Source organism: Cyclopterus lumpus, chromosome 11 (genome assembly GCF_009769545.1).
Source record: "Cyclopterus lumpus isolate fCycLum1 chromosome 11, fCycLum1.pri, whole genome shotgun sequence".
Lineage (NCBI taxonomy): Eukaryota > Metazoa > Chordata > Actinopteri > Perciformes > Cyclopteridae > Cyclopterus > Cyclopterus lumpus.
In genome coordinates this window covers 21,727,013-21,739,700 of record NC_046976.1, presented here as the reverse complement: position 1 = coordinate 21,739,700, position 12,688 = coordinate 21,727,013, and the positions used below count along the sequence as shown (strand labels likewise).

The 12,688-nt window shown below is 48.6% G+C and overlaps 1 protein-coding gene across 1 annotated transcript; it reads left to right on the top strand.

The window, feature by feature from the left end:
- Positions 1-2,294: 2,294 nt before the first annotated feature.
- Positions 2,295-6,469, top strand: LOC117739247. The gene is made up of 6 exons (XM_034545542.1): positions 2,295-2,411; positions 3,011-3,156; positions 3,412-3,476; positions 3,653-3,817; positions 3,915-4,019; positions 6,459-6,469. The coding sequence occupies exons 1-6, from the start codon at positions 2,295-2,297 to the stop codon at positions 6,467-6,469; spliced, it is 609 nt and encodes a 202-aa protein (XP_034401433.1).
- Positions 6,470-12,688: the final 6,219 nt, after the last annotated feature.

The following is a 12,688-nucleotide window of genomic DNA, read 5'->3' as shown; positions in this document are numbered from 1 at the left end:
TGGAAGCCCTGGCCGCTTCCGGCTTCAGACCACAGAGCCCCTTTGGCGCTGCTTGCTGCTCCAGAGCCCCGCTCTCCTAACTACCTCGCCTTGAGTCTGCTTTTGAGTCTACCCCCGTGGCTCCCAGCTCCCTAACACCTATTACAGAGATTGGATCAGTCGATTGGCATTTCAGGTACCGCACTAAGTTGGTTTAAATCCTATTTATCAGATAAATCCTCGATGACCACCAACGTTAATCACGGAGTTCCACAAGGTTCTGTGCTTGGACCAATTTTATTTACCTTTATATATTCTTCCTTTGGGCAATATTATCAGGAAACACTCCATAAACTTTCATTGCTATGCAGACGATACTCAATTATATCTATGGATCAAACCAGAGGAGACCAGCCAGCTCGCTAAAATTCAAGAATGTCTTAAAAACATAAAAACATGGATGACCTGCAACTTCCTGATGTTAAACTCAGACAAAACTGAAGTTATTTTACTGGCCCTGAACACCTCAGAGATCAATTATCTGGTGATGTGGTTTCTGTAGATGGCATTGCCCTGGCATCCAACACCACTGTAAAGAATCTCTAGTTATCTTTGACCGGGACTTGTCCTTTAACTCCCACGTGAAGCAAATCTCAAGGACTGCATTTTTTCATCTACGTAACATTTAAAAAATCAGGCACATCTTGTCCCAAAAAGATGCAGAAAAGCTGGTTCACGCGTTTGTTACTTCCAGACTAGATTACTGCAACTCCTTATTATCAGGCTGCTCTAATAAGTCTCTTAAATCCCTCCAGTTGATCCAGAATGCTGCAGCTCGTGTACTCACAAAAACTAAGAAAAGAGATCACATGACTCCTGTATTAGCTTTGCTGCACTGGCTCCCTGTAAAATCAAGAATCACATTTAAAATCATATCTTAAGGAGCTTGTAGTACCATATTGCCCCACTGGAGTGCTCATAGTACCATATTACCCCCACTAGAGAGCCTATATTACCATTATACCCCTCTAAAGCGCTTATCGTAGTATAGTGGTCCATGCCTAATACTCATTATATGAAAAATGTCTGGCATATTTATTGAATATGCTGTAACTCTGTCATATTGTTATTTCTGGTCACATGACATATATTGTACTTCTGTCCATCCGGGAAGAAGGATCCTCCTATGTTGCTCTCTCACGAAGGTTTCTTCCCTTTTACTGCCCGTTAAAGGTTTTTTTTTGACCTTTTTTCCTAAACCGATGTGAGGGTTAAAGGTCAGACCATGTTGTATGTGTACAGATTGTAAAGCTCAGTGAGAAAAAATTGTAATTTTTGATTTTAGGCTATACTAAATAAATTGAATTGTATTAAATTAAAGTCAGGCACTGTTCATGCTCATGCTGAAATTAATGTGCACACAAGTTGACAACAGTATCTTCCTATGCTCCTTTCTTCACTTCTCAACTGGACCAGGTTCCCTTTGGCTTGAGGCCGGTAACATATACTCAGTATATTTCTAAAGACAAAGCCAAAGACTATTGAACGAATCAGTGAATGATTAATACTTGAAGCCAAACATTGCTTAACTAATTCTGGGGGAAAGCTTTCTAGAATTTAAATACTGGGAAAAAACAGAAGCACAGTGTCCTTATTAGTGCTACACTTCCGATCATCAATGTTTCTCTATCAGGCTGAAATTAATATTTCTCTAACAGGCTACCATCAACAATTCTATATTTCTTTTGGGCAGAGATTTGGAGCCCAGCTCACTGTGTGCTACGTTATCATTGCGAAGTGCGGTGCATGAATGGACCGTACCCTTTGGGGTCCAGGTGAGGTACTGATCAGAGTGGGTCTCCATTGGGGTTCATTGTGGGCCCATAGCATGCTTACTGAGTGCCCACTTGGGAGTCACTGTGCACACTTATGACAGTATGTCTGAGGTCAGGCTGCGTGCCAGTTTGAGCTGGATTGAAGCCGTCATGTGCTGCTTTGTATACTCAGTGTGTTTGTGTGCGTTGGCAGATAAGGACAATTCAACAAATCAGTAAATAATTTGCTTAATACACAAACCCAGAATTGTCATTATGAAATCCTACACCCCGACCTGATGTACCCTTTGGACCTGCTGGCAAACACGTCCAACCTAATTCTGGGGAAGGCTTCCTCGTCTGTAGATACTGGGGAACAAACCAAGCCCCCAGCAGCTTCTTAAAAGGCTGACCAGCTCGGATGAGCCTCAGTCATTGTTACTTCTGTGACGAGCAGCTATCATCTGAGATCTCTGTGTTTTCCTTCACAGCTGTAGCATCATGAATCTTTGGATCAGCACTCATTTCCTGGTCGCGGGGCTGTTTCTGAGCAGCTGGGCTCTGACACCTGAGGAATGCCGGCCTCTAATCACGCCTTTGTCTATGAAGCCCTCCATGGTAAGTCTTCATCTGTCTGGGTTTGTCTATGAGGCATTAGCACTGAAGCAGAATTCAGCTATTTGGGAAGTTCCTCCTCAGTTTATGCCTTTAGCGTTGGCATTACGTTGAGTCAGAGCGCAGCAAACATTTCTAAGATGAACACACAATAACACAATGAAAAAGTACTTCAACCATTTGCCAAGAAGTGACTGTTTCTGCTCCAGGTAGTTAGCTAATGTGTTTGGATCAGTGCTGCAACTTGGGAACAGGTCAAATATATATGTATATAGCGTGCAGTGGACTGAATGTTTTTCATGCAGATGGTTCTAAGAGTCTTTGAGGATTCCGTTAGAAACTGAAAAATAATCACAAATCAGTGGCACAGTTGTGTTGTAGTGAAGCCCGAATATCAGAGAAAAGGACCAAACTCGGGGTAGTCGATATTGATAAAGACCTAGTCTCCTTCTGCTTCAAGGCTTTGTGTTATGCTCCACTAAACAGGTTCAAATGTAATTCATTTTAAAAGATTCAATATTAGAGAATTAGTCAAATTTTCAACCCATTATTGAATGATGTTTGTGTCTGCTTTCACTAACTGACTTCCTGTTTATGTGCAGATGTTTTTTAGGTCACACTTCCTCGTTGGTTACACTGATAATGAAGTTTACAACGACATGCTGAAGACAACTCAGAGCTACTGGATGAATGTCCACCCCTCACCATCCATCCCCGAGACATTTGCTATGAGTGCAGACAACAAGTTGTGAGTTGTTAACAACGTACAAATAGACAACATAATCAATTCTGTACATTATAGATAATCAAAATACACGTTTCAAATTGCTACCATTGAAATGTTTTCTCCACTGGACGGACACCCTAAACCTTACAGAGCTTTCAAACGGATCACTCAGTGTTCAGCAGTGGGAGGAATCTTAACTTTTGAAGCTCACATGGAGGAGAAGGTATACATGATGTTCGAAGATGAACTCAGCTCTTCCTCTTGTCTCTTTCTCAGAAATGGAACCTGCCTGTCTTTAAGGACCAACATAAACTTTGAAGGCAATACTGCATCAACATTAGGTAAGTTACCTGATCCAACACCATGCTGGAGTTTCTACATCTTTGTTGTGTTAGTTCTGTCAGTCAGAGAATCCAGCCAGAGAGATCATGTTTCTGATTATTAAAAGCTGCAGATTCATCACACATATCGTCCTGCTGACTTCAGATGCTACAGAGTTTCAACTAACTGTCCTTAGTCTCCAACATCACATCGGTGTTCCACATATTACCGACCTGTGACGGCTGTCTTCTCATGAGCATCAACAGCAGCGCCACAAACTTGGACAAAGTATTCAGTATGATGAACTATAACAGCAAAGTTACAGCGGAGAAGATCAACGTCCATGCTCTGTATCTGATGGGTAAGAAGGAACAAGCCTGAGAGAAAACATGTCTAAATATAAATAAAACACATTTCATATGTGAAGCATTCATCCTGTTTTGTTGTTTTGTCTCCAGCAAGAGGAACAACCTTGAAGGACTCTGATCTGGAACATTTCAGGAAGCAGGCGAGCTGCCTCGGCTTCAACAGAGAACCAGACTTTATCTACGACCCCAAGAACGGTGCTTCACCTTTTAGACCTGTCTGATTAAACTATGACATGAAGACGTGTGATGACAGACTGAACTGATTTCTTTCTTTTTGTCTCTCTGTCTGCAGATTTCTGTGCTGAAGGCGAGGGGCGTATGCTATTCGAATAATATGCATAATATTCATGGATTTTTTCAAACTGAAACTGAGTAAAGAGATAAAAAATGACAACAAAATATAACGTGTGGCTCATTTTTATTCATAATCTAATAAAATGATGTAAATCCAAGGTTTTATAAACTGTGAAGTGCTTCCCCAGTGAGAAGTCATAAATCAGTCATCACACATACATCTTGTATTAGTCCGGTAGTGCCGTTTTAAACTGTACTCCTTTAACACGGAGACCTGTTCTCCACACACTGAGCACACAGCTTCACCTCTGACTTCAGTAAACAGATACTTGTCTTGTTAAAAACTCTTCATTCTGTATCAACCTTTTTTTTTTTACCGTGAGCGGACATCTTCGAGGGCTCCTGTCGGTGAGGCTGCGTAAATAAATAAGTGCACGTCATTAATGCAATACAACGGCTTTTACTTTGAAAGCCATCTACGTGCGTGTGCCGGGCGGGGTGGCGAGTAAGCGGAAGAGGTGTAAATCAGCCTCAGCTGGGATCAATTGTTTATGTTTGTCTTCCATAAAAGAGCAGGAGTAGCTGGAGAGGGGGAAGAAGAACGGGTAGCGGATACCCAGATCGTTCGCTAGCAGAAGCGTAACCGAAATAATTAAAAGCTGTTACTGCCCTCACGATTGTGTGTGTTGCCCTCTTTGGTGCCGGCCCGAGACTCAAACGTGTCACAGACTCTAAAACGTACACCGCGTGCAATGGGTGTAACAAGTGCATCTGCAAGGGCTGCTTGCTGACATACTGCCCGACGTGTGCGCGATAATCGGGCGAGGTTTAAGGCCCCTCTGCCCCCTCTACCGTGCGTGGTGTTCGGGTTCGGGGTTTTGACCCGTTTTCACTTTCAAACTCGGACTCCTTGACCTTGGCTCATTTTCTGTGAAGAACACGTATCAGAACGCACATGTTCAATGGCCGCACAGCTGTGGTCGCCAACCCGTCGATCGCGATCTTTATTGAGAACTTCACATATTACACAAGTACAAAGTACAGACATAAAACTAAGTCATTAATGTAACAAGTTCGTGTTACCCTTCCCCCCCTACCACAGAGACACAGGAGACCGAACTCGGCTTCATGAATCTTTATTTGTCCGGGACACAGTCGCGCTCTCGGCCTTGCCCCTGAGCGCCCTCCTGTCCGTCCTCGGTCTACGTCACGGCAACTTCCAACCCCTCCTCCTTCCGTCCTACTGCCATTTAACAGGGAAAGCACATCATTAGACCCAGCTGAGGCCAATTAGGTCTCCACCTGGTACCGTTCCCTGAGCGCACTCCCCCAATCCCCCTCTGCAGCTGAGCTTAACCACGCCCCACCACCACATACCTCCCCCGCCCGATTTAGGCCAGGGTGCCATCCGGCCTAACCTACTCCCCCCCCCCCCCCTCCCCCCCCCCCCCCCACCGAGTGATCCGGGCGTTAGTATCCTTCATGCGATGGAGCCACTGGAGCGGAGCGTGGTCCGAACAGAGCGTGAATGAGCGTCCCAGGAGGAAGTAGCGTAGGGAGTCGACCGCCCACCGGATGGCCAGGCACTCCTTCTCCACCGTGCTGTACCTGGCCTCCCTCTCCGACAGTTTGCGGCTGATGTACAGGACTGGGCGGTCAACCCCCTCCACCTGCTGGGACAAAACGGCCCCCAGCCCTCTGTTCGATGCATCAGTCTGCAGGGTAAAGGGAAGAGAGAAGTCAGGGGTGTGGAGGAGCGGTTCCCCACAGAGAGCTTGCTTTACCCCAGATACTGTACCTCCCTCTGTCCAACTGCACATTTCCCTGGGTTGGCAGTGAGCCCCGCCTGCCTCAGGGACTCCAGCACCGCGCCCACCCGCTGCACATGCTCCGCCCAGGTGGTGCTGTGGATGATCACATCATCCAAGTAGGCGGCCGCATATGCAGCGTGCGGACGCAGCACCCGGTCCATGAGGCGTTGAAACGTGGCTGGGGCCCCGAACAACCCAAAGGGAAGCATGGTGAATTGGTATAACCCATACGGAGTGGCAAAGGCCGTCTTTTCCCTGGACTCTGGCGACAGAGGAATCTGCCAGTAGCCCTTTGTTAAATACAGTGTCGTAAAGAAACGCGCAGTGCCCAGTCGGTCCAGGAGTTCGTCGACCCGGGGCATTGGGTAAGCATCGAATCGTGACACGTCATTCACCCTACGATAATCCACACAGAACCGTATAGATCCATCCTTCTTGACCACCAGAACAATGGGACTACACCAGGCACTGTGTGACTCTTCTATTACCCCCGCTAATTCCCTCTGAACCACCTTTCTTTTGTGTTCAGGTAACCTGTAGGGCCGTAACCGCACCGCCACGCCCGGAGGCTTCTCAATTCGGTGCTCTATGAGATTGGTGCGACCTGGCAGGAGAGAGAACACGTCAGCAAACTGCTCTTGCAACTGGGCAATGTCTGTTCTCTGGGTCCCGGAGAGATGGTCTTCACAAAGGAGCGAGGCTGGAATGGTGGATTTTGGGACCTCAGGCCCCAGCTCCTCTCTCTCAGATACTGCGAACACCAGAGAAACCGACTCCGCCTCCCTCCATGCTTTCAGAAGGTTGAGGTGGTAGAGCTGTGTAGCTCCGCCCCTGTCAGAACGCACCACCTCATAGTCGACATCCCCCACTCGCCGTGTGACCACAAAGGGCTCTTGCCACTTGGCGAGGAGTTTAGAGCTGGAAGGAGGAAGCAATACAAGTACCTTCTCTCCCGGTGTGAATTGTCTCAGCCTGGCCCCTCTGTCGTACAGCCGTTGTTGACGCCCCTGGGCCTGGAGCAAATTCTCACGTGACATCCTACCCAGTGTGTGGAGCTTTGCCCACAAGTCCAGGACGTATTGGATCTCACTTTTACTGGTGCTCAGCCCCTCCTCCCAGTTTTCTTTAATCAGGTCGAGCACCCCCCTCGGAGTCCTGCCGAACAAAAGATCAAAGGGAGAAAATCCCGTGGAGGCCTGGGGGACCTCCCGCACTGCAAACAACAGAGAGTCAAGCCATTTATCCCAATTACGTACATCGTCATTAATACATTTACGGATCATTGACTTTAAAGTCCTATTCAGGCGCTCCACCAGACCGTCTGTCTGTGGGTGGTACACACTGGTCCGAATAGACTTAATGCCCAGTAACCCGTAAAGTTCTCTCAGTGTTCTTGACATGAACTGGGTGCCCTGGTCAGTCAGAATCTCTTTCGGGATTCGAATTCGGGAGATGACCTGAAACAGCGCTTGTGCAACACTCTTTGCCGAAATATTGCGCAACGGCACTGCCTCCGGATATCGCGTTGCGTAATCCACGAGGACTAACACAAAGCGATATCCGCGTGCACTTCGGTGAAATGGCCCGATGAGGTCCATAGCGATTCGCTCGAACGGAACCTCCATTAATGGCAGAGGGAATGGCCGGGGGATTTACCAATTGACACTCCGGGCAGGACGCACACCAACGCCGCACATCCGCCCGGATGCCCGTCCAATAAAATCGGGTCATTATCCGGTCCAGTATTTTCTCGTATCCCATGTGACCAGCCATCGGGTTATAATGAGCCGCCTGGAAAATCATTTCCCGGCGGCTTTTCGGCACCAGCAACTGGGTGCTTTCCTCTCCTGTCTGAGCGTCACGGCTCACTCGGTACAGTCTGTCCCTAATCAATGAAAAGTGTGGATATGACTGCGCTGCATCAGGGCGCACCAGGTGACCATCAATTCTAATCACTTGATCAAACGCTGAGCGTAGAGTGTCGTCACGAGACTGCTCGAGTGGAAAATCCTCCATGGAGGGAAACTCGGGAGCCTCCTGTGGAGACTCCACCGGTTCCCCCTCCCCGTCTACAGTGTCGGATGACCTCGCATCACCATAGGATACTCGTGAACGTCCCCATGAACACACCGTATCTTCACCCACAATGCCTCAATCAATGCCCCGGGTCGAACCAGGCTCTGGTGGATCATAGACTGCGTACAGCCAGAATCCACCATCGCCTGATGTGTACCCCCCTGGATTCTTACCGGAACGCGGTACGTCGTTCCCGGACCGGGGGAGGGCGTTGGAGAGCCGGCAACCCGGATCACCTGGCCCACCTCCATCAGCGGACACTCCCTCCGGAAGTGTCCGGGCTGCCCGCACCTCCAACACTCCTGCCCTGGTGCTTGAGAGGCTCCCCGTGGGCTGGGAAGGGTACCGGTGTCAGCTGGGGTCGACAGATCGGGGAGCTGGGTTGAGGGTCCCGACTGCGGAGCCGGCACGGGCCGTGCCAGGATCTGCGGTGGAAGCCTTCTCCGCGGGGCGGGGGTCGGCCGTGGTGGCACTGGCAACCGACCGATGTCCCCCTGATTCCCGGGATGCACCGCCAAGTGGTCCTCCGCCAGTGTGACCGCGGCCTGCAGCGATGCCGGCCGGTGGCACCGGACCCACGCCGACGTTCTGGCTGGCAGCCCCCCCACGAACTGCTCCAGTATGATCCGCTCCACCACCCCCGTCGCTCCTCCGGCCCCCCCCCGGCTGCAACCATCTGGTCGCGGCGTCGCTCAACCGCTGGGCGTAGGCGAAGGGCCGGTCCTCGGGCCCTAGCGTGGCTTCCCGGAACCTCCGCCGGTGGTCCTCCGGGGTCAGACCCAGCCGATCCATCACCGCCTTACGCACGTCCGCGTAGTTGCGCCGGGCTGCCGGGGGAAGTCCCAGGGCCGCGGTCTGCGCCTCCCCGGTGAGAAGTGGCAGGAGGCGGATCGCCCACTCCGCCGTCGGCCAGCCGCACGCCTCTGCCATCACCTCAAAGGTCTCCAGAAAGGTCTGGACATCGTCCGCCGCTGTCATTTTGGGCAGCGCCATCCCCCTCAAGGCGGAGGGGTCCGGCGCCCCTGGCCCCGGCGGAGCCGCACCTGTGCGGGCGGCGAGCTGCTCTAGGGCATGAGCCTGTCTCTGTGCCTGGACCTGGAGCGCCTCTAAGAACTGTCGATTTGCCTCCGCCTGATCCCGCTGCATCTGGGCGATGCCTCCCAGCATCTGCCCCAGCGCGATCAACGGCTGGGCCGGCAGCCCTGGTTGTCCCTCGTCTCCTGGCATGCGTTTCCTTTTTCCTTTTTTTTTTTTTTTTTTAAGGGGGGCCCCACGTTGGGCTCCAGTGTAACAAGTTCGTGTTCCCCTTCCCCCCCTACCACAGAGACACAGGAGACCGAACTCGGCTTCATGAATCTTTATTTGTCCGGGACACAGTCGCGCTCTCGGCCTTGCCCCTGAGCGCCCTCCTGTCCGTCCTCGGTCTACGTCATGGCAACGTCCAACCCCTCCTCCTTCCGTCCTACTGCCATTTAACAGGGAAAGCACATCATTAGACCCAGCTGAGGCCAATTAGGTCTCCACCTGGTACCGTTCCCTGAGCGCACTCCCCCAATCCCCCTCTGCAGCTGAGCTTAACCACGCCCCACCACCACAATTAATAAATACATGTTGAAGTGCCCGTACCTTCGTGTACATGTTTACGTTACGGCGTTAACAGGTTACGCCTGCGCGACGGCCAAGATTCTTGGCGACACGCCAGGTCCTACCTCCGTGAGAGGTTGCCCTTCAAAACAAAAGCTCAACATTGATCATGAATTGAGAGTGGCTTTTCTGCTAGTGCCCTTCAAAACAAAAGCTCAACATTGAGCATGAATTGAGAGTGGCTTTTCTGCTGTTGCCCTTCAAAACAAAAGCTCAACATTGAGCATGAATTGAGAGTGACTTTTCTGCTAGTGCCCTTCAAAACAAAAGCTCAACATTGAGCATGAATTGAGAGTGGCTTTTCTGCTGTTGCCATTCAAAACAAAAGCTCAACATTGAGCATGAATTGAGAGTGGCTGTTCTTCACAGACAGTGTTCTTCACAGACAGCTCACAGACAGTGTTCCTCACAGACAGTGTTCCTCACAGACAGCTCACAGACAGTGTTCTTCACAGACAGTGTTCCTCACAGACAGTGTTCCTCACAGACAGTGTTCTTCACAGACAGTGTTCCTCACAGACAGCTCACAGACAGTGTTCTTCACAGACAGTGTTCCTCACAGACAGTGTTCCTCACAGACAGTGTTCTTCACAGACAGTGTTCCTCACAGACAGTGTTCTTCACAGACAGTGTTCCTCACAGACAGTGTTCATCACAGACGGCTCACAGACTGGAGTCACATGACTTCTGATGGCCTTGTGAGGACACAGACCTGAACTTCCATTAGTCCTGACAGCATGTTGTCAGTGTTGTAGCTTCACTTGATGAATACAACATTAATATTGGGACTTCATCCTGCTTATTGTAAATGTGTTTTTCTTCTTCATATTATGCGCGCTTAACAAATAATTTCCTTTTTATGTTGAAATGAAGTCATTCTTGGTCACATCCAGTTGAAAGCTGGACCAAAGTGTTTGATTTCAATCACAATGCGAACAAATAAAAAGCCTCAAGTTGTAAAGTCTGGACAGTCTTTTCCGCTCAACGCCTCAATAGGAGATCTCGCCTGTCACCAAGGCAGAGGTCAGGGGTCAGAGGTCAGGGATCAGAGGTCAGAGGTCAGGGATCAGAGGTCAGGGATCTTGGCCTTAAAAAGGTTGTTGACCACTGCTGTACAGGGTGTTCGGGATCCGGGGGGCACATAAGAGTGTGAAGCGTGTCCCTTGTTTCCCAAGAATTTCTGTCATATTCATGTCATGTTTATGCAACTCTGTTCATCTGGTCACATGACATCTATTGTTCATCTGGTCACATGACATCTATTCTTCTGTCCATCCTAGGAGAGGGATCCTCCTCTGTTGCTCTCCTGAAGGTTTCTTCCCTTTTTTCCCTGTCAAAGGTTATTTTTGGGGAGTTTTTCCTGATCCGATGTGAGGTCAAAGGTCAGGGATGTCGTATGTGTACAGATTGTAAAGCCCTCATGCTCGTTTCCCTCCCCCATTCAAAGGGTAAGGACTCCACCTAGCGGTCAGAGAAAGGTACTAAATGCAACACATTTTCTTACTCACAGCCCCTCTGTCCCAAGAAAAACTCCCTGAAAAAAGAAGAAAAAAACCCAACAACAACGGGAAGAACCCTTCAGGAGAGCAACAGAGGAGGATCCCTCTCCACAGATGGACAGAAGAATAGATGTCATGTGACCAGATGAACAATAGATGTCATGTGACCAGAACGAACAAGTTGTTGAGAACTGAAGAAAAGAGCACAGTAAGATACTGTTTATTTTGAATATTTTACATTGAAACTGATTAAGGACACAAGAAGGTTTCTGGAAGAATCTGGTTTTGTGTTCAGGAACCAGGTCTTTCAGGGTGAAACCACAGAAGAAAAAACATTGATGGTGATAAGACAGAACGTCAATATTAATGGATTTAGTTCTTTTATATAGTGGTCTTACTTTGGGGTCTATTCAAAGTGAGCTGACTGATCTCTGACCAGCTCCTGTGTGCAGTGAACTCACAGATGTGCAAACAACCATCACTGGGATTCTGCAGCTTTTGGATTTCTAAGTGGACTTATGGACGTCAGATGTGAGCTGCACTGAATCTAAAAACGTGTGTCATAACTCCAAGAGGGAGTTTGATTCCTGATGCAAACTGAAGCAATCAGTCTCCAAGTGTTTGAAGTGAGCATGTTCAAGTTAACCTGATAGTTATACGTCAACGAAAAGTTGATTTCACGCCACTAATTTCTTTTAACGTTGGACATAATTTGGTCACTCGATACACAACTTGTATGAAGACCAGTGTGGTGTATTCTCCGCTTCCTTAAAAGATCGATTTCCAACATACCGATTCACATGTACTTTTGGTCAGTGGCCCCTCAAAACAATGCCCTTTTGACCTGTTGGAGGGGGGGGTCTGTTCCTGTGCTCGGAGGTCATGTGTTAGAGGCCTTTGTGCGACCACATCTGTTATGTCCAAATCTTGTTATAGGATACTCCTTCCTGTGTCTGGAAAATAAGGGTTCCTGAGTGACGTTATGGATCTCAGGATCTGAGCACGACAAAGTGGGTATATAACTGAGCTGCGGTGCAGTCTCAGTAGACTCTCCATTTGACTGCGAAGTCTCCGGGCTGACTAGTCGCTCGTCCTGACCTGTGGTTCCTCTCTGTAATAAACTCCATTATACCAGAAAGAACAGTGTCCGCGGAGATTCCTTCATCCTCATTCTTCAACATCACTGCCGCTTGAAAGATACGACAAACTTGGCAAACTTGTATGGTCACACCGTAGAAAAGAACCTATTTTCTTGTTAAATGGAAATGTCTTGTTGAAGTGATGTGTTTGAATTGAAGCTCCGTGCTAAATTTGATTTTATTTGCGTAAGAATACGCAAAAAGGGGGAGTATTATAGAGATAAAAAGTAAAGAAAGGAAGTATGAGAAATACAAGGAATAGTGTAGAATAGCTTTATTGTAACGATAAGGTGAGCTAAATAGTATCGTGCATGATTAATGGAGATTGGGCCCTCAACTCCTTAACGGTAAGACACATGCAGATTAGCCACTGTGTAATGGTTGGCTTGGCATAGTCAGGA